Raw genomic sequence first — 21494 nt, 5'->3', positions numbered from 1 at the left:
ATATATATATATATATATATATATATATATATATATATATATATATAAATTTTTTTTTTTCTGGTTTGTGTCAACAATTTCACCATGACAAAAGTTATTATAGCTTATAAGAGTTGGAGTACGTAAAGAGACCAGTGTGCCTGGAGCATTGTTACCAAGGGAGACAGTGGCATGAGACAAATTGAAAAGGTGTGTAGGGACTGGCTCTTAAAAGCCTGTGGTAATGGGCCTGGGAGTGTGGCTCAGTTGATAAGGTGCTTGTCTAACATGAAGTCCTGGGTACAATCCATAGCACCACATAAACCTGAACTGAGTACTGCATGCCTATAATCTCAGCACTTGGCAGAGGCAGGAAGGTCAGAAGTTCAAGGTCCTCTTCAACTACAGAGTAAGAACCAGTCTTACTGGTCATGGGCTGGTGAGATGGCTCAATGGGTAAAAGAATTTGTCAACAAACCTGATGATCTCTGTTTGATACCTGGACCCACATGGTAGAAAGAGAACCAACTCCTACAAGTTGTCCTCTGATCTCCACACATGTATGCTCACGTTCCCCTCCCCCCTAAATAAAATGTAATAAAAAGTTTGTTTATAAACTGGCTCCACAAAAGACCCAAGTATGAGTTTACATCTCAGTGTAATAAGAAGCTAGTAGAGGATTTCAAGCACTTGAGACAAGAGAAATAATAAGACTTATGTTTGCAACCTCCTTCCACCACTTAAGTGTCAAAACTGTGCTTCCCAAGATATGGTGGAACATGGGCCAATTATCTTACTAGATAATAAGTAATAAAATAAAGGGATTTTTTGTTTTTGCTTTTTTTGAGACTGCATTTCTCTGTGTAGTCTTGGCTGTCCTGGACTCACTTTGTAGACCAGGCTGGCCTCAAATTTAGAGATCTGCCTGCCTGTGCCTCTCAGAGTACTGGGATTACAGGTGTGTCCCACCGCACTTAGCTATAATGGGAAAAAATTTTAAACAGTCCATTTAAAATATATTTTTATTTTATGTACGCTGGTGTTTTGCATGCATGCGTGTCAGCGAGAAGGTGTCAGATCTCGGGGTTACAGACAGTTGTGAGCTGTCATTTTAGGTGTTGGGAATTGAACCTATGTCTTTTGGAGGAGCAATCAGTGCCCTTAACCACTGAGCCATCTCTCCAGCCTACCAAAGAGGAAATTTTATTTCAAAAAAAAAAAAAAAAAAAAAGCTGCTTGTTTGTGTGATGAGTGGGCAACAGGAAACAAAAGAGGAATCCAGAAGGCCAATGTGGAGACCACTGAAGTCTACCAAAAAGACAAGGATAGAGGTTTTGAGTAGGGCTATTTTAAAAGAAGAGGGAGGGCTGGAGAAAGGGCTCATCATTAAAAGCTAGACTCAAACCTAAAAAGACAAAAAAAAAGTGCTGTAAAGGCTGAGTTAAAGAATGTTTCTGAGAATAGGGAGATGGCTCACTAGGTAAAGTGCTTCTTAGGCAAGCATGAGGACCTGAGTTTAGATCCCTAGTCCTCTGAGACCCATTTTGGATTTCTGCTTTCTAGAACTGTATGAAAATAATTTTTCATTGTTAATTTTGGAATGACTTGTTATAGGAGTAATGTCAAACTAATATAGCTTCTCAACCAATACTTGTTGAAAGATAAGATAATGAGTTTATCTATAGCCCCGTGTAACTACTGAGTAGTAAACTGGGGTACATTGGGTAAAAGAAAATACTAAAGTCACAAAGGGGCCAGTGAGATAGCTCAGTAGGTAAAAGGTGCTTGCTACTAGGCCTTAAAATTTCCATCCCCTGGATCCTAGTTGTAGGAGAGAACCTTTGCCCCACATGGGAAAAAAGAACTCACTTCTAAAAGTTGTTCTCTGACTTACATGCACACACAAAAGCCCATAAAACAGCATGTGTGTGTGTGAATACTTACATCACAGTGTACTTGTGGTTTGAGGACAATTTGCAAGAGTTGGCTCTCCCCTTCTACCATATGGAATCTAGAGATCAAACTCAGGCCAGGCATGGTTACAAATGCCTGTACCTGATAAGCCATCTCATCAGTCCATAATTACTGATTTTAATAGAAATTTTCTTCATTGTTAATGAGGTTTCACACCTTTTCATGTGTTCAACCACTTTATTACTTTATGAAGTTCCCATTCATCTCGTGTTCATTTGAGGGATGTTTGAATTTAAAATTTTTATTTTGAGTGGATATATAAAACAAAATTTTATGTATTTATGGGGTATTATGATTCAACAGATAATATTCTATGTAATATTCAAATTAGGGTAAGTCTATCTCCTTAAATATTTATCATTTTTTTCCAAGAGAGAGTTTCTCTCTGTAGTCCTGATTGTCCTAATACTTTCTGTAAACCAGGCTGGTTTTGAACTCAAGAGATTTGTCTGCCTCTGCTGCCACAGTATTGGGATTAAATGCATGCACCACCACCACCCAGCAAGTATTTCTAGTCCCTGAGCCCTCATTTCACATCTTAATGGTGAATTTGGTAATGTAAATTTGTCACATTCACTCATCTTTTTTTCTCCGAATGAAGTGTGTCTAGTTATTTAACAAATTTCTTGCAAAGTATGATGCTTTAAACCTTAATCCCAGCAGTTGGGAGGCTGAGGTAGGAGACTGTTAAAAATTGGAGGCCAGTCCAGTCTAAATATTAGGTTCTTGGCCATTCTGGACTACAGAGGCCTTGTTTTAAAAAACAAAACAAAAACCAAACTAAAAAGCAATCATCATGGTTGGCTAATGCTGTTCCCAGAAGAGATGAGTTATTAAATAAAAATCTCAGTGCTAAGTTATCAGTTAAGATTGTTAGCAGAGACACCTAAAACATAAGATACTGCTATTTTTCTTGGTTGTTCACCATAACTAGATAGTAAGAGCTGCTAAAGATACTGCACACTTTAGTGGCTGGGCATAGACAAATTAATCTGGAACTGATAAGGCAATTATCTCCATGCTGGCTTTCACAGTTCCAGGAGGTGCTACCAGGGTCACTAGGGTAGAAAAGGCACCTTATCCAGCAGTGGACCTTGCAAAATACAATACCAATTTTCCAGTGCCCACTGGTGCAATAGTGGCATGACTATTACAAAGGTGTAACCAACCATTCTCTGATTGGATTTGAGACCTGGTCCACAAAAGGGAATTCATGTCTGGCACCATAAATCTGGTCAAAAGTCCATGTCTGAGGAGGTCGTAGGTCGTCGGCCCTATTACTCCTGTTTTTCTAAATGTTTTTTTTTTTTTTTTGTCAAACTGCCTTCTAAATGTTTATATTTATACTCATAGTTTAGTGCTGCTCTCAACTGTGATCTGAGAAGCTTCTTTTTCCTGTAGGCAAGTTTATTCAGACCCGTAAGTGCTCAAATTGTTGAGAATAAGTGACTGTTGAGTGCTCAGCCCTAAATGAGACATTTATCATTACTACTCCAAAGTTCAGCAGCCATTATATTAAAAGGAGTGGAAAGAATGTAAAGAGGTGGAGGAGGGGAAGGAGTACAATGCAATACTGTTTTTTTAAAATGACAGGGCCGTGCACTCATGAATTCACAGCAGCTGTGGTTACCTTCAGGAGACCTGTACAAGAGCAAGCCAGTGAACCTTCCAGCATGGATGGGTGAGGAGCTCATGAGGCTCTATCCCCAACTGAAGAGCTATTAGAAGTTGATGCCTGCTGAGGAAGAGTGAATTTTCCTGAAGATCCATACAATGCACATGTGGGCAGTACCAATTGGACTCAGTGATTTACCAAAATGTGTGGGATATGATGGAGGTTTAGAGGGCAGATGTTGGAGGGTGGATATGACCCATATTCATTGGTACATATATGAATGTATAAAAGAACAATTTTAAAATGGCAAGGTGTGATGGCACATACCTTTAATCTCAGCACTTGGGAGGAAAGGCAGGATAATCTCTGAGTTTGGGGTCAGTCTGGTCTACATAGTTTACTCCAGGACAGCAAGGGCAATATAGAGAGACCCTGCCTCACCCCAAAAAAGAATAAAAAACATTAAAACTCAACCAACCAAACAGCAACAAAACACTAAAACAAAATATCTTCCTATTCTAAATTCATAGTTATTCTTCTATATATTCTTCTACGATCCCTAAAGTTTTGCCTTTATCATTTGTTTTAATCCATTTGAAAGTGCATTTTGTATATATTTGGAGATAGGGCTCCAGTTTAATTTTCTCCCACGCTCCATCTCATCTTTGAAAATTAAATACTAATTAAAAAAAATATATGAGGTTGCTGGCTCTTGGTTATTTTATTCCCTCATGATAACTGTGACTGTTTTCCCAAAACAGCTTCATTTTCGGCTTCCATATCAGATTCTATCAACTGAAGCTTTTTCACTTTCCTAAATTCTTTAGGATTCTTCCCAGCTTTTAGACATTATATAAGAACAATTACAGGAATAGTACTGGAGAAACAGCACAGTGGTTAAGAACACTTTCTGCTCTTTCATGGTACCAGAGTTCTTTCAGTATCCACATCAGGTGGTTCATAACCATTTGTAAATCCTGCTCTGCGAGATCTGATGCCTTGTGTCTGTGGTGTGCATGACACACACACACGAATCTTAAAAATTTAGTTACAGAGCCAAGCAGTGGTTGCGCATGTCTTTGAACCCAGCACAAGGAAGGCAGAGGCAGGTGGATCTCCAAGTTCAAGGGCAGCCTGGTTTACAGAGTTCCACAACAGCCAGAACTACACAGAGAAATCCTATCACAGAAAAAAAAAAAAAAAAGGTTACAGGAATGGCTGTGGAACCCACCAAACCCCTTTCCAGATCTAACTGAAAATGGTGGTAACCCCAGCCTATAAAGTCAATCTGTTGTCACAACAATATAAGGTCACTAAAGAGGGACGATTCGGGAGACACCCTGGACTGCTAAAATCATGACTTATTAATGAGCAGATATAAGGTGACAGAAGAGAGATGAAAGGATGAAGAAAAGGGGCTGAAAAATGAATGGAGAAGGGCAGGGTATAAAGAATGGAAACAGAGAAGCCAACGAGAGAGGTAGACAAGGGAGAAGAGAGTGAAGAGGAAGATGGGGATAAAGGGAAAGTGTCATAGAGGTAAGAAGCAGTGGGAACTGATATAGCAAGGAGAAAGGAAAAAGGACAGAACTGGAGCATTGCCTTAAGGACCCGGACCCCTGGTATTCACATAAGATACCTTTCTTGGTACAGAACTCCAACTTTGAAGCTCCTAAATGGATTGGATCCAAGTTAGCTCTTGGATTTACAATAGCAGTTCTTTAGATTCTACTTGGAGAAATAGATAGGCAGGTGGCAGGGGTAGTATCTCAGAACCCAGCTTTCCCCAATTTGTATCTCCGCTGTCTAGGATTACCCTCATCCTCTTTCACACTCCAGTCTCACCTCACCTAAATCTTCCCTACAATCCCTCCTTCCAGTCTACACTGCCCATCCCTCCGAGGATGCCTTCCAATTCCCGACTGAATCCTCTGAGGCAGGGCCCAGGATGGCTAGACTTCAAACCACAGCCCCGTGCCCGCCTCCCCCTCGCACTGGGGGGCCGGAAAGGCAGAACCTTGCTTTGACGTCTGACTTGTCTCAGCAAACATGGGCTCGGGCCCCGCCTGCCTTCGCTGATTTCCCCCACAAAGAGATCAGAGTCCTCCCGGGCACTATCGCTTCTCCAGCTTAGTTGGGGGAGGGATCCAAACGCTCCGCATACGTTCGAGCCTGGCAACAAATCAACAAAAGCTCAATTTCAGGCGGAAGTGACCGCCTTCTAGCACCGGAAGCCGGAAGTAATGATTGGCTTGGACTTATTATCGCGAAGTTTACCGTACACCCGTCTTGCACCGCGGTATTTCCCGCGCGGGCTAACCTCGGTTCCCAGGAGTGAGGCACGGCCTCTCCTACGCTAGCGCCGCTGCCATGGGATTCCTGAAACTGATTGAGATCGAGAACTTTAAATCGTACAAGGGTCGGCAGATTATCGGACCATTTCAGAGGTTCACCGCCATCATTGGACCCAATGGCTCTGGTGAGATAAAAAAGGCTGCGGCCCTGCCTGCACCCCTGTCCGGTCGCCCTGTCTGTCGCCAGAGTAGTACGACATCCCCCATGCAACCTGAGACGTTGTGAACCCTAAAATGTTCTTTGATACTCTTGTGGGGTTTGGACTTGAACTCGCTTTCCCTTCTGGCATGCAGTTAACTCGAGCCTATTCCCAAATGTCAGTTGGCGGAATTTTGTGCAGTCCCCTCTCTTGCCTGAATGGTATGGGCCAAACTGTGCGTTGCCCCGCCCACGGCCCCTCCCGCCAAAAGAGGCGTTCCTGGAACTTTCTGCGAATTGTTTAGCCCGTGGCTCTTTCCCGGTCCACTTTCCTATTCTTGTTTGACACCTCTGGGAAGTTTTGCGAACGTTTTCTCTGCCGTGGCGTCTGGTCCCCAAGTAGTTTACTTTCTGCTTTCGCCAGCCCTCACTGCACCCGCGCCCCGCATTGGTGCTCTTCCAGTTTGCTTTTCCCTCTCTTCTGCTGCTGCACTTTTGAATTTTAGACCCGGCGCCGGCTCAGTCTAGTAGGATTCCTTCTGCTCGCTCCATCCCTGCTCCCCTACATGCCTAAGAGATTGTTTCCTTGATTAGCCCCTTTCCTACCAGGAAGCCATAAATAAGCCTGACCTTGTTCGCTTGCCAAACTTGTGGAGTGTTTCGGGTTTTATCAGTTTAAGTTTATGCGGAAAATAAACCAAACCCATGATCTCAGGAAATTTACTATAGAGAAGAAAGAAAAGAAAGTACAAAATAAGATGATATTTAGGCCATTATAAATGTTCTGTAGAAAGGGGTTAGGTTGGTAGGTTAGATTGATTTTGGTAGTAGGAAAGGCATTTTATACTTAAGCCTGCTGTTTCCCATCTTGATTAGCCTTGTAGCTCGTGAGCTCCTCTCACCAATCTCTAGACATGTTCATTGGGAATCTTTGCTGTGTTCCTTCACTTCAGAGGTGTTCTAGTTTACTCATTTTTCTGCCTGATCAGCCACCCTTGCCTTGAAGTAGCTCATAGCGAATACCTTTATTGTACTCTTGCCTGTGTTTTGTTCTCTGCTTAGAGCAGTGTTTCCCAGCAATGTTATTTCAACCACACACTTCGTTGTGGGCTTGGCCCTGTGCATTATAGAGTGTTTAGCTGTAGTCCTGACTTCTAGCCAGTAAATGACAGCACGCAAAAAAATGTGTTCAGATTTGGGTGGGGGTGGTATGACATAATTACCTCCTTCTCACCACTGGCCTAGAGGGTTAATGCTTTGACTTCCACTAAATTTCTTAGGGTTTGGGTGTTGTGACTCTTGTAGAAAATGCCTCGTTGTACCATTTGTTCAAATTCAGTTTCCTCAGCATTGTTAAAATTATAATACAGGTGTCTGAAAAAAGGCCCTAGGTCAGGGTCTTTACCCTCTCTATTGTTCCCCTCCCTTGTGTTTTTCCAGACACAATTTCTCTATGTAGCCTTGGCTGTCTTGGAACTTCCTCTATAGACCAGGCTGGTTTTGAACCCAGAAATCTACCTGCCTCTACACCCACAGCGCTGGGATCGAAGGCCTGCACCACCACTGCCTGGCCTTTTGTTTGTTTGTTTGTTTTTTTTTTTGAGACAATATCTCTTGGCTTCAAACTCTTAGTCCTCTTGCTTCCTTCTCCAAGTGCTGGATTTACTTGTGTGTTCTTCCACACCTGCCTTCCACCTCTGCAGTCCTTCAGAGCTTGGCTCTAGGAAGCATTTATTGACCCTTGATTCCCACTTTGTAGATTGCTTTTTTTTTGGCACACAGACTTTATTTTCTGTCACACATTAATGGTACTTTTTTTTTCTTCATCAGTAATGTATGAGTGTTCTCAAGAAGCCATTCCTTGTGATGCTTTATTGATGTACAGTTCATACTGCACATTAAAAAAAAATGTTTACAACATTGAATTGTGAGTAAAAGAGGCTTGTAATTGTGGGGTGTGATCCTTGAAAATTAAGGGAAAAGCCCATAGTTTGGAAGTTGGTACTTGAAAGACTGAATTCCAGTTCATGTGATGTGCTAGTTCTATTTCAACTGGAGAAGCAGTTGAATCTAGATTGTATAATAATAGTTCTGTCATTCCTTGAGTACCAAGTAGACTTGGATTTTTGGTGTTCATTTGTTTTGGAGATAGGCTCTCATATCCCAGACTGGTCTCAAACTGTTTAGTTCAAGGATGACCTTCTTATCTTCCTGCCTGGAGATGGCTCTAGGGTTCTGGAATTACAAGTGTGCACTTCTGCATCTGGTTTAATTCAGTTTTTGGGTTTGAACTGAAGGCCTTGTGCATGCAGGCAAGCACACACTCAGCTGGCTTACATCCTCAGCCCCACAAGATTTCTTCTTTAAGGTTTTTAACAAATAGCAGAATGAAGGACAAGCAGCAAGCTCTTGAAGCCTGATGATGCAGGGAGACTGTTTTGTCACCCTGTCAGTTGAAGTAAAGGACTCAGTGACAACTTTAACTTAAGGAATGACTATGTTTCTTCCTCTTTAAAGTAGAGGAAATACCTATTTCCTAAGACTTCTGGATAAGCTAAATTGGGTAATTAGTGTGAATGTGACTCACAAACTTGTGTGAATCATGTATTGTAGTATTCTTAAGAAGATAGCTGATTATGCGTTGGTATTTTAACAAGTATTAAAGAGTCCAGGATGCTGTCAGACAAAAGATAAGGCTTTGGAAATGGCTCAGTCTGTAAAGTACTTGTGACATGAGCATGAAGACCTAATTTTAGATTCTTAGCACCCACTTAAAAAGCTGGGTGTGGTGGTATATGCCCATAACACAGCACTGGGGAGGCAGAGACTAGAGGATACCTGGGGCTTGTTGACTGGCCAGTAGAGCCAATTAGGTTAGCTTTCAGGCCAGTGAGAGATCTTGTCTCAAAAAAAAAAAAAAGGCGCACATTTATCAAAAAAGACAACCAGCTTCAACCTCTGGCCTCTAGTTACATGCACATACACACAAATTGGATATTTGAAAGAAGCTGCATATGGTAAAAATAGTATTCTTTTTTTTTTTTAAATCTTTTATTTTTTTTATTATGATAATTTTGGTAACATAAATTTTGAAAGTTTGAGACATATAATATAGGATAAACTTACTAAAATCTGTACATCTAAAGAAACTAATCAAGAGAGAGGACCCTGACTAAAATGCTCAATCCACATCCTGAAAGGCAAAGAGGAAGGACATCAGGAGAAGAAGAAAACAGGAAACAAGCTAGAAACCTGCCACAGAGGGCCTCTGAAAGGCTCTGCCCTGCAGACTATCAAAGCAGATGCTGAGACTTATGGCCAACTCTTGGGCAATGTGCATGGAATATTATGTAAGAAGTGGGAAACAGTAAGGTCTGGAGAGGACAGGAACCCCAGAAGGAGAGCAACAGAACCAGAAATTTGAACACAGGGGTCTTCCCAGAGACTCATGCTCCAACCAAGTACCATGCATGGAGATAACCTAGAACCCTTGCACAGATGTAGCCCATGGCAGTTTAGTGTCCAAGTAGGTTCCATAGTAATGGGAAGAGGGACTGTCTCTGACATAATCTGATTGGCCTGCTCTTTGATCACCTCCCCCTGAGGGGGGAGCAGCCTTACCAGGCCACAGAAGATGACAATGCAGCCACTCCTGATGAGATCTGATAGACTAAGATCAGAAGGAAGGAAAGGAGGACCTCCCCTATCAGTGGACTTGGGGAGGGGCATGCGTGAAGAAGGGGTAGGGAAGGTGGGATCGGGAGGGGAGGAGGAAGGGGCTTATGGGGGGATACAAAGTGAATAAAGTGTAATTAATAAAAATAAAAAGAAAAAAATTTTTTTTGAAAGTTTGAGAGCCCGGTACTTCCTAGTTGTGATATCATATACCTATATAATCTTAGCATGGCAAAAAGATTGTTCTGAGTTCCAGGCCAAACTGGACAGCATAGTGAGGACCAAGGCTACATAGCAGAACCCTGTATCAAAAGTTAAAAACTTGGTGCTGGTTTTGCTACGCAAGTTTGTTTGCTTTGGTAAGTTTCTCTCTTTTTTTTCCCTTGTTTGATCAAGAGACTAGACCAAGTGATTTCAAAAGTACAAAGACATTTTCAAAGTATGTGATTTTGTGGTGCATATCTGGGCAGACTTAGAAATATACCAAGTTTCCATCCTTTTTAATTATTTTAAAAATGACACTGTATGTGTCAGGTTAATGTTAGGTCCCTTTTTTTAAACTCCACCTTATTTGTTTAGTTGAAGATAGGTTTTTTTTTTTTTTTTTTTTCCAGACAGGGTTTCTCTGTGTAGCCCTGGCTGTCCTGGAACCCACTCTGTAGACCAGGCTGTACTCGAGCTCAGAGTTCTGCCTGCCTCTGCCTCTCAGGTACTGGGATTGAAGGCATGAGCCACCACCATCTGGCAACTCCAGCTTTTATTTTGAGACAGAATCTCTTACTGGCCACTAACTGGCCTATGTTGGCTTGCCAGTAAGTAAGTTCCAGTTATCCTCTTGTCTCCACTTCCCCAATGGTGGGTTATGGACATATACCACCACACCTAGCTTTTTGGGGGGGGAGGGGGAGGGATTGAGACAGGGTTTATCTGTGTAGCCTTGGTTGTCTTGAACTCATTCTGTAGACCAGGTTGGCCTTGAACTCACAAAGATCCACCTGTCTCTGCCTCTCTGAGTGCTGGGATCACAGGCATGCACCACTGTAGCAGGCTTCACACCTAGCTTTTTAAGTGGGTGCTAAGAGTCTAAATTATGGTCCTCATGGTGGTGTGGCAAGCTTGGTGTACATGTAAAGGTCAGAGGACAACTTTGCTTTCTGGGGATCAAACTCAGACTATCAGGCTCGGTGGCAAGTGCCTTAATCTGCAAAGCTATCTCACCAACTTGTTCATACATTTTTTTTTTTATTCTTTTGCTTCTCCCCAAGTTTTATATTATGAATATTGGCAAACGTATATGTGCTAGCAGGGCTTAGTAACAAGCACCTTTAATCCCAGTACTTGGAAAACAGAAGCAATTGGATCTCTGAGTTCAAGGCCAGCTGGTTCTACATACAGTTCTACTATAGCCAGGACAATGTCTTGCTCTCTCTGTCTGTGTATGTGTGTCCGTCTCTCTGTCTCTCTCTTGTGTATGTGTGTGTTTAATTATTTGAAAATAAATTGAAGACTTAATCACATTTCACATTTAAGTTCTTCAGCATTTGTATAAAATCATCATCGTATCCTACCACTATTAATTTTCTCTAGTCATCACTTATCTAGCTTTTCTTCAACCTAGAAGCTAGTGAATGTGAAGCCAGCCTGGACTTTGTAGATTATTTTCCCTATTGTATGAATACCTGTTTTTTGTTTGTTTTTGTTGTTGTTTGTTTCTTTGAGACAGAGTTTCTCTGTGTAGCCTTGGCTGTCCTAGACTCACTTTTTAGACCAAGCTGGCCTCAAACTCATTGAAATTCAGCTGCTTCTGCCTTCTGAGTGCTGAGATTACAGGCATGAACCACTGTACCTGGCTGAATACCTGTTGTTGTTGGGGTTTTTTTTATTGTTTTGTTTTGGTTATTGTTTTTTTTTTTTTTTTAATGTGGGGTTTTAGTGTCTTGCTACTATGAGTAATAACTCCAAATGAACTAATTTTCCCAATTCATTGACTCAGTTTTCTGACAGCAGAGGAAAAGGAAGAGGGATTAGAATACTTTTCTACTCTCAGTATGTCCTTTGTTTCTTTCTCCCTTCCCTTCTTCCTAATGTTCCCTTTTCTGCTTTGTCTCCTTCTCCCTCAGGTAAGTCAAATCTCATGGATGCCATCAGCTTTGTGCTTGGTGAAAAAACCAGCAACTTGCGGGTAAAGACCCTGCGGGACTTGATACATGGAGCTCCTGTGGGCAAGCCAGCTGCTAACCGAGCCTTTGTCAGCATGGTCTATTCTGAAGAGGGTGCTGAGGACCGCACCTTTGCCCGTGTCATTGTAGGTAAGTAAGGCTCATCAGAAGATTCCTTGGGTCCAAGGAAATGGATAGACTAGTTGCTAAGATAGGAGGAATACCTGATCTTTGTTGACTCATTCACTGTCTTGTAGGGGGCTCTTCTGAGTACAAGATCAACAACAAAGTTGTCCAGCTACATGAATATAGTGAGGAGTTAGAGAAGTTGGGCATTCTCATCAAAGCTCGGAACTTCCTCGTCTTCCAGGTGAGATAAATATATATTTTAAGACAGTGTCTCACTGCATAGTCCTGGCTGTCCTGGAACTCTCTCTGTAGACCAGGTTGGGCTTGAACTCAGAAAGATCTGCCTGCCTCTGCTTCCTGAGTGACAGGATTAAAGAGGTATTTACTACTATGCTTAGCAAATACTTTTATTTTTATCTCAAAAATTATTTGAAGATTTTATACACAGTATTTGCATCATTTCCACATTCCCTATTTCCCCTCCAACTCCCTAACCACCTCCTCTGGAATTGATGACTTCTTATGTTTTTTTAAAGATGTTTATTTCATTTTATATGTATGTTCTGCTTCTGTGTATGTTATATGCACCATGTGTGCCTGATGTGTACAGACCAGAAGGCAACATCAGACTCCGTGGAACTGGAGTTATACATGGTTGTGAGCTATGTACGTTGTGGGAACTAAATTAGAGTCCTCTGCAAGAGCAGCAAGTACTACTCCCATCGAGCCATTTCTCTAGCCCCTATATTTGTTTCATTTCTTTCCACACATACCTCTACTGAGTCTGGATTAGTATTTGCCCTTATTTGTACATGTTTAGGGCTGAGGTCTTGTTAGGGGTAGGGGCAAATGGTTCATCCTCTCTTAACAACCATCAGGGTCCTTTTGAAAGTTTCCTCTATCCATATTGGTGTGTGCATTGGTGTAGCTGTTATACACAGGTCTTCTGCTGGCAGCCATATTGTTGAGAGTTCTTAGGAACACCATCTTTGTCCAGTCTAGAAGAAACTATCATGCAGCAGTCATCCTGGCCCTCAGGCTCTGTTAATCTTTCTGCCCCCTTTCCTGAGATGTTCCCTGAACCATAGGTGTGGGGGCTGTGTTATAGACGATGCACTTGGGGCTGGTAGCCTATGGTCGCTTATTTTCTGCATTTTGACCAGTTGTGGATCTATTTATCTTTGTTAGAAAATAATAAGAATTTTTATTTTCTTTAATGAGATATGAAACTTGTACCTACTTGTTGGGTATATGGAGATGTATTTAGAAGGCAGTTGGGAACTATATTACTTTAGTAATATTATAGTAGTAGATTATCCTCTGTGGACTTTTTTTTTTTTAAAGACAAGGTCTCAATGTGTAACCCTGTCTGGCCAGATATGCTTGCTTCTGTCTTCTGAGTCCAAGAATTAAAGGCAGGTGCTACCATGCCCAGACTGTGGGCATTTAAAAAATCATTTTATGGGTATGAGTATTTTGCTTGCACATATGTATGTGTACTAGTACATGGCAATGTTCATGGAAGCCAGAAAAGGGCGTTGGATCCCCTAGGAGTAGAGTTACAGATGGGCTACCATGTGGGTGCTGGGAATTGAACCTGGATCCTTTGGAAGGAAGAGTTACTAGTGCTCTTAAATGTTGAGCTACCTACTCAAACCCCTTTGGGCATTTTAAAATCATAATTGGCTGTTTGCTCTTTGTTGGCCTTGCTTGTCCCAACAAGACCTGCTTTATCTCCGAGTTTGTGTGTCTTCCCTAGACTAATGTAGCACATTTTTTAGTGGACTTCCTAAAGCCTCTTCCAGTTTCTCCTCTCAGCTGGGCTAGTCTAATAAGGACACAAGTCATTTTTTTTCTCCTTGCATAAAGCAGTTTAGTGATTTCTTCTTGTCTTAGGATTGTTCTTAAATTGTAGTTCCTAGACCAGCAATATCAACACAGTTGGGAATATGTTACAAATGCATGTTCTTAGGTTCCATTCTAGATATATGAGATGAAGAGACACTCTGTGATTGGGCACAGTTTGTGTTATACCAGCTCTCAAGGCTGTTGTGATGCCAGCTGAAATTTGTAACAGTTGACTTAGGATCCAAAAACAAGCTTGCAAGCCTCTTGGTTAGAAAACACTATTATTTGATTCTTCCTACCTTAGTACTCTTCTCTGCCAGTAATCTCCTTAGTTTTGTACTCTAGCTCAATTAAACCACTTGTAGTTCTCAGATTCACTTGCTGTCTTTGACATGTAGGCCTTTGCTTGTTAATTTTCCTGTATGTGGAATTGTGAAATAACCTTTTCTGTCATTGTTATTTTCACTGTCTTTTTCTTTCTCTCTTGAGGTACTAGGGATTAAACCCAGTGTCTCTCATATGCTAGCTCTGCTCTTTTTTCTTGGGTAGTTTTTCCATATATTCCAAAGTCAGCTTAGGTGTCACCTGTGTAAGGCCTTCTCAAATAGAACTCCCCACCTAAGTTTCCTGCCTTTCAAGCTTGAATTTTTTTGAGGTACTTTAATCATTGCACATAATATACCATTGTTACCTTTGTGCTTGTATTTTTGTGCTCAGAGGCAGAGAATGTGCCATTAAAGCTCAGTATGGCTGACCTGCTGGCATAGGCCCATACTCCCATCTTTAGAGAAAAAAAAGAGAAAAAGAAAGATTTTAAGTTCAAAGTTTGCCTAGGCTGCAGAGGAAGTTCAAGCCCAGCCTACACCACTTAGTGAGACTCTGTCTCAAAACAAGAAAAGTAAACCAAGGAGAAGGATTATAGCTTAGTGGTAGAATCTTTTTTTTTCTCCTAGACAGGGTTTCTGTGTATAGCCCTGGCTGTCCTGGATTCACTTTGTAGATCAGGGTGGCCTCGAACTCACAGAGATCCTCCTGCCTCTACCTCCCTGAGTGCTGTGATTACAGGCATGTGCCACTGTGCCTGGCAGTGGTGGACACTTTTAATCATAGTATTTTCTGCCCCCCAGCTTCCAAAAAGCCTTGAAAGGTAGCACTAGTTGAGGAGAGGAGGGTCTGTAAACTTTGAAGTGGGCAGGGTGTGGGCTAGTAGAGGTCTAAATGGGGCAGTGTTTTGACCTTTATCAGGGTGCAGTGGAGTCTATTGCCATGAAGAACCCCAAGGAGAGAACAGCTCTATTTGAAGAAATTAGTCGCTCTGGGGAACTTGCACAGGAGTATGACAAACGAAAGAAAGAAATGGTGAAGGCTGAAGAGGACACACAGTTTAATTACCATCGCAAGAAAAATATTGCCGCTGAGCGCAAGGAGGCCAAACAAGAGAAAGAAGAGGTTGGTAGCCTGGCTGCCTCTTAGATTCGAGGGATCAAGATAAAGGCAGTGCCTTACTGATACACCTCTCTCTCCATTCCTGCTTGCATAGGCGGACCGCTACCAGCGCCTGAAGGATGAAGTGGTACGAGCACAGGTACAGTTGCAGCTCTTTAAGCTCTACCACAATGAAGTAGAGATTGAGAAGCTCAACAAGGAACTGGCCTCTAAGAACAAGGAGATAGAGAAGGACAAGAAGCGGATGGATAAGGTAGAGGACGAGCTGAAGGAGAAGAAGAAAGAGCTGGGCAAAATGATGCGGGAACAGCAGCAGATTGAGAAGGAGATCAAGTAAGAGGCATGCCTGGACTTATAACTTGTGAGAAACTAAGCAGCTGTGCTATTCTCTTGGGATCCTCTGAGCTTAAGAGCCTACTACTGTACTAATTTGTTTATCTTCCCCTTGACCAGGCACATTTCTTGACTTTTAATTAGTACAATAGAATATTCAAGCTTGGAGAAGTAAAGTTGTTCAGCCTTGACATAGCTCATTGGGTAAAGGTGCTTGAGGCCAAGCCTAGTGACCCAAGTTAAATCACTGGGCTCCATCAATATGGCAGAAGAAGAGATCTGACTCCCACAGTTGTCCTCTGATTTCTGCATACACTAACTAATATGTGTGCTAGCATGTGTGCGTGTGTGAATGATACAAATAATTAAAATAAAAAGAAGCAGGTTCTGGGTTGACAAGTTAGCAAGTATGAGGAAGCAGTGAAAAGTTCCAGCTACTGATGGCCAAGAGGGCCATTCTAGAAGAGAAACTCTATCTCTGAAGATTAAAGGGCAGAGATTTGGAAGTGATTGAATCAAATGAAGGCAATTCAGTAAACGTAGAGTATTAATGAGAATCCTGTCTGCTTCGATCTTATGGGACAGTGTTTTGACCTTTATCAGGGTGTAGTAGAGTCTATTGCCGTGAAGAACTCCACAGATTTGTAAGGGTTGAAACAGGGGTGGTAATTTTGTCTTTTGGAGTAACAAGAATGCCAAGCTGATGCTGTAGATTACAAGAAGTACTTAAACTGCACACCCTCCCACCTCTGTGCTTCTTGTTGTTGTTGTTTGTTTGTTTTTGAGGATCTATACAACATCAGGCTCTTCTTCTTTAAGGTGTTTCCATCAGGTTGGCTAGGAATACATAGGTCCCTCTTTTGGGGTAAAAAGCCTGGGACCCCCTACTCCTGCAGGGCTAACTGGTTGTCTCTTTTCCCTCTGGCAAAAAGGGAAAAGGACTCCGAGTTGAATCAGAAGCGCCCTCAGTACATCAAAGCCAAAGAGAATACATCCCACAAAATCAAGAAGCTTGAAGCAGCCAAGAAGTCTCTGCAAAATGCTCAGAAACATTATAAGAAACGTAAAGGTGACATGGATGAGCTGGAGAAGGAGATGTTGTCAGTGGAGAAGGCCCGACAGGAGTTTGAAGAACGGATGGAGGAAGAGAGTCAGAGTCAGGGCAGAGACTTGACCCTAGAGGAGAATCAGGTAAGTCTTGAAAGGGTTACTGGTGAAAAGATTGGTGAGTTAATGTTGGCTGACATTATAATCTGTCCTCTTTTCCTGTTCTTAACATAGGTAAAGAAATACCACCGATTGAAAGAAGAAGCTAGCAAGAGAGCAGCCACTTTGGCTCAGGAGCTGGAGAAATTTAACCGAGACCAGAAAGCTGACCAGGACCGTCTAGATCTGGAAGAGCGGAAGAAAGTAGAGACAGAGGTAGGTAAAAAATGAAAGAATGAGGCGTGGGTGTGTAGCTCACTGGCAGTGTGTGCTTAGCATATTTACCCTGAATTCAATCTCCAGTATCAACAAAAAGCAAAAAGATCAGGGGTGTTAATCCCTAAATAAGGAAATAATAATAGTCTTGATAACAGCAGAAGTTTATATCTTATCAGGCAGCTACTGTGTACTAAACAGTATGCTTTACACATATGCACTTATTTAAGTTTATTTATGATTGCTGGTAGGGGATGGTTAACTATTATCCTCACTTTGAAAACAAGTAAACAGTATCACAGTGGTGAAGTAATCTGCTTAATAATAAAAGTAATCCCATAATTACCCACTGCAGGCTTAGGATGAACCTGGGCAGTCTGCCTCTAAAGCTCATACTATTACCAAATATACTTCACTTACTGCCACTCTAATATTAATAATGATAGAAAGTTCTTATATTATCCCAGGAGCTTGTAATGTTCTAGGCAGTCAGATAAACACTTACTTTAAATGTTTAAAAGCATTCTAGACATTAACATTAATGTGTGCCCTGGGTTAAGTGCTTACTAGATCTTACAGATGAGACAGCAACGTCAGAAAAGTCTGTGAAGCTTTTTTTTTTTATTTTTGCTTATGTTTGGTGAGGAATTCTGGGCTAGTTATAATACTTTTGAGAGATTGGAGGCCTTAGAAGCAGTCATCCATTACTAGACTGGACTTTGTGTGTGTTTCTGCTTTTTAGTAGGCTTCCTGCATTAGACCATGACAGATTGTGTTGGACTGTTGGGATTTTTGGAAGAATGTGGTCAATAGGGGTTTAAGTCAAGACCACATGGGCTCAGCTTCTAGTAATGGAGTGTATTTCTTACTCAGGCCAAGATCAAGCAAAAACTGCGGGAGATTGAAGAGAATCAGAAACGGATTGAGAAGCTAGAGGAATATATTACCACTAGCAAGTATGTGGCTCTGCAGTCCTCTTTTCCTCCTCCACATTTTTAATACTTATTTTCTACCTCTTAAGGCAGGTCTACCAGTGTCCTTCAGTCACAAATACTGTCTCACCAACCAGGCTAAGTCCTGTGTTTCCCTACATTGCAGGCAGTCCCTAGAGGAGCAGAAGAAGCTGGAGGGAGAATTGACAGAAGAAGTAGAGATGGCCAAGCGTCGTATTGATGAGATCAATAAGGAGCTGAACCAGGTGATGGAGCAATTGGGGGATGCTCGCATTGACCGTCAGGAGAGCAGTCGCCAGCAGCGGAAGGCAGAAATAATGGAAAGCATCAAGCGTCTCTACCCTGGTTCTGTGGTAAGGCTGGAGGGTACTATTTCTGAGCATGTATTCAGACTCACTGTCTACCTTCTCAGCTACCCTGTGTTGTGTGATAGACTTTCTACAGGGAGACATGATGCATACACACCTACTCACCAAAGTCCAATATAGTGAACCAGTGAGTTTTTACAGATATTACTAGCAGGAGTTTGGGTGAGGGCTTACTTACAAGAGCAGGAACAACTTAAAAAAATAAAAGCTGCATCACCAAAGAGCCCACCCCAATGGCAGATAACAACTCACAAAAGCAACAATATTGGAGCTCTTGGCACAGTTTTCAGATAGCTCAGCAATTAAGAATCTCCTATTTCTGCAGTTGTCTGTCAGAGACTTCTCCTCCAGCAGGTGTTTAGTTCTATAAAGCTGAGGACACCTTCTAAAAACTTCCAAGTTTCCACTTTCTCAGACATGAAACTAAAGTGTCTACCTCTTGAGTCTCATGAGCCTCCTCCTCCCTCTTAGAAGGAATGCCTACTTGTGGAGACTGCTATACACTCTGTGAAGATGGGATAGCTAGTCCTACTTTTATTTTTGGGAGAATGGAAACTCAGCTAAACTGGCCTGCCTAAACAAACATAGCTTGGGCTGGAGAGATGGCTCATACATAAGAGCATTCTCTACTCTTCTTTAGGACCTGGGTTTGGTTCCCAGCACCCATGTCTTGACTCAAAATTGTCTGTGACTTCAGTCCCAGGAGATCTGGCAACTTCTTCTGACCTACGTGGGCACTAGTCACACATACATATGTGTATAGAAAAAAAAAAACACAAATAAATGTAAATAAATTTTAAAAAGAAGCAAAGCTTGTGAGAGAACTGCTATTCATGCCCAATTTGTGCTGATTTTGTTTTCAATTTAAAAATTTTATTTACTGGGAACTAGAGAAATGGCTCAGTGATTAAGAGCTGCTCTTCCAGAGGACCTAACATAACATTTGGCTCACAACTGCCTGTAACTACAGCTCCACAGAATCTGATGCCTCTGCCCTTTGAGAGCATATTCACATACACTCATGCAGATAGACATAATTAAAAAATGTATATGTATATTTGTGAGTACATGTGTCATAGCAAGAACGGAGCTCAGAGAACAACTTGAGGTGACAGTCCTTATTATCTAGCTCATTTGAGTTTGTTGGTTTTTGACTTTTTCCTTTATGTGTGTATGTGCACCACATGCATGCCTGGTGCCTACAGAGTTTGGGAGTCATCAGATCCCCTGAAACCAGAGTTACAGGTGTTTGTGAGCCACAGGGTAATGGGAGTGTTCTTAACCACTGAGAAATCTCTCTGGACTCTCATCTTTTTTTTTTTTTTCTGCTATGCATGCCAGGTTAGCTGACCCACAAACTTCCTGGGATTTTCTTGCCTCCACTTTCTATTTCCCCATAGGAACCATTAGGATTACAGACAATGGGTGCTACTGTGTCCTGTATTATGTGGGTTCTACGGATTCACACATAGGTCCTACCTTCCACATGGCAAGTGCTTTATCCACTGAACCATCTCCTTAGCTCAGTCATATGTTGTTTTCATTACAGTTGCATCTTCCTGATGGGTTTGTCTTGCTGTATCGATTCCTCATTGAGGAATGAGGGAAACAAAGAAGAGGGAGAGATAGGTTGGGCATTGTTCTTCAAAGAAGTAGTTTTGTGTGGTTTTCTATATGAGCTCTATTAGCATGTGCTAACAGGCCCAGTGGCTCTTAGGGGACCCCTGGGCTTTATCAGAACTTTTGACCTCGTTACCTAATTCTGAGTTCCTAGATGCCTGAATTGTTAGCCTTCTATATTATCCTGTTCCTGAGTTCAACTTAGTTTGGTTCTATAAAAACACTGATTATTCCATATCATTGCTGCTAGGGAAGTACTTATGAATTACACTCAATATGTACACTGGAAGTGATTACTCTATTTTGTTTGCTTGTTTGTTCTGAGTCAGGGTTTCTTTGTATAGCCCTGGCTGTCCTGGAACTCTATTGACCAGGCTGTCCTGGAACTCAGAAATCCACCTGTCTCTGCTTCCCAAGTGCTGGAGTTTAAGGCGTGTTGCCACCACCACACAGCTGAAGTGATTGCTTGATTTTTTCTGTGGGTGGAATAAGTGATCTAGTAAAAGTTACTTAATTGGGTGCTTGTAAGAATTTGAGACAATGTATTTATGGTATCTGTCAGTTCTTGCTAGATAATGGTCTATGAAATGATAAAAGTAATTTTGAAAATGATTATAGATTCAGATCTGACTGCCTGAAGCTGTCATAGTGGCTTTAGGGCCAGATTAAGCTTTTCCTATATAGTAATGGGGTCTCCTTTATGAGATAAAATAAAGCCAAAGTGTTCTTCCTCCTCTCATAGAGCCAATAGATACATCATTTCAGTTCTGATACCAGTTGTGCATATGTGTGTGCAGGAGTTTCCCCCCACACCAGTTCTCCAATAGACGTTAGCTATGTGTCCTATAATCCAATTCTGGCACTGTCTAGACTGTCACATACCATAGGTTAGGAACTCAGTCTTAGGCTGGGCGGTGGTGGCACATAATCCCAGTACTCAGAAGGCAAAGGAAGGCAGATGGATCTCTGAGTTTGAGGCCAACCAGATCTACAGAGTGAGTCCAGGACAGCCAAAGTTACACAGGGAAACCCTGGTTCAAAAAACCAAAACCAACCAACCAACTCAGTCCCATAAAATGACCCTTCACTTCAGATTACAAGTACAAATCTAGTCTGTGAGCTGTGGTTCTGACCATCCTATTGATCCTATTGAAAATTAAGTTCCATGATCTACTCTATTGGTCAGTTTGCTAGAATTTCTCATGGAATCCAGGGAAACACATTTACCGTGTGTGTGTGTGTGTGTGTGTGTGTGTGTGTGTGTGTGTGTGTATCTATGCAAAGATCAGAGGAAAACTTATTTGCAGAAGTCAGTTCTCTTCTTCCACAATGTGTGTTCTAGGAATTAAACTCATCAGATTTTATGGCAAGTGCCCTAACTTACTGGGCCTCCTCTTGAGTTATCTAGAAGCTCCCTAAACACAGAACTCCTTTCTCCTTCCTTCCTTCCTTCCTTCCTTCCTTCCTTCCTTCCTTCCTT

At 41.8% G+C, this 21494-nt stretch overlaps 2 protein-coding genes across 4 annotated transcripts in view; one reads left to right on the top strand and one right to left on the bottom strand.

The window, feature by feature from the left end:
* Window positions 1–5716, bottom strand: part of Ribc1 (RIB43A domain with coiled-coils 1) — a 12320-nt gene extending 6604 nt beyond the window's left edge. Inside the window, exon 1 of one of the 3 annotated variants that reach the window (XM_055617929.1) lies at window positions 5586–5716. The gene's annotated coding sequence lies outside the window, so the exon portion shown is untranslated. Of the gene's footprint in view, window positions 1–3895; window positions 3904–5207; window positions 5271–5585 lie in introns of those variants that run through there. The other 2 variants (XM_055617931.1, XM_055617930.1) reach the window with 2 other exon arrangements.
* A 134-nt stretch (window positions 5717–5850) lies between these two features.
* The window catches only part of Smc1a (structural maintenance of chromosomes 1A), a 42272-nt gene continuing 26628 nt past the window's right edge, over window positions 5851–21494 (top strand). The window contains exons 1-9 of the mRNA XM_055617924.1: window positions 5851–6047; window positions 11857–12045; window positions 12153–12265; window positions 15118–15321; window positions 15413–15651; window positions 16584–16842; window positions 16933–17073; window positions 17947–18029; window positions 18172–18379. Of these exons, the coding sequence (XP_055473899.1) occupies window positions 5939–6047; window positions 11857–12045; window positions 12153–12265; window positions 15118–15321; window positions 15413–15651; window positions 16584–16842; window positions 16933–17073; window positions 17947–18029; window positions 18172–18379 (1545 nt within the window). The 5' untranslated portion in view covers window positions 5851–5938. The remainder of the gene's footprint in view (window positions 6048–11856; window positions 12046–12152; window positions 12266–15117; window positions 15322–15412; window positions 15652–16583; window positions 16843–16932; window positions 17074–17946; window positions 18030–18171; window positions 18380–21494) is intronic.

Source organism: Psammomys obesus, unplaced genomic scaffold (assembly GCF_907164565.1).
Source record: "Psammomys obesus unplaced genomic scaffold, mPsaObe1.curated_primary_1811, whole genome shotgun sequence".
NCBI lineage: Eukaryota > Metazoa > Chordata > Mammalia > Rodentia > Muridae > Psammomys > Psammomys obesus.
Note: the sequence above shows the minus strand (reverse complement) of the source record. Positions and strands in the feature narration are given on the sequence as shown.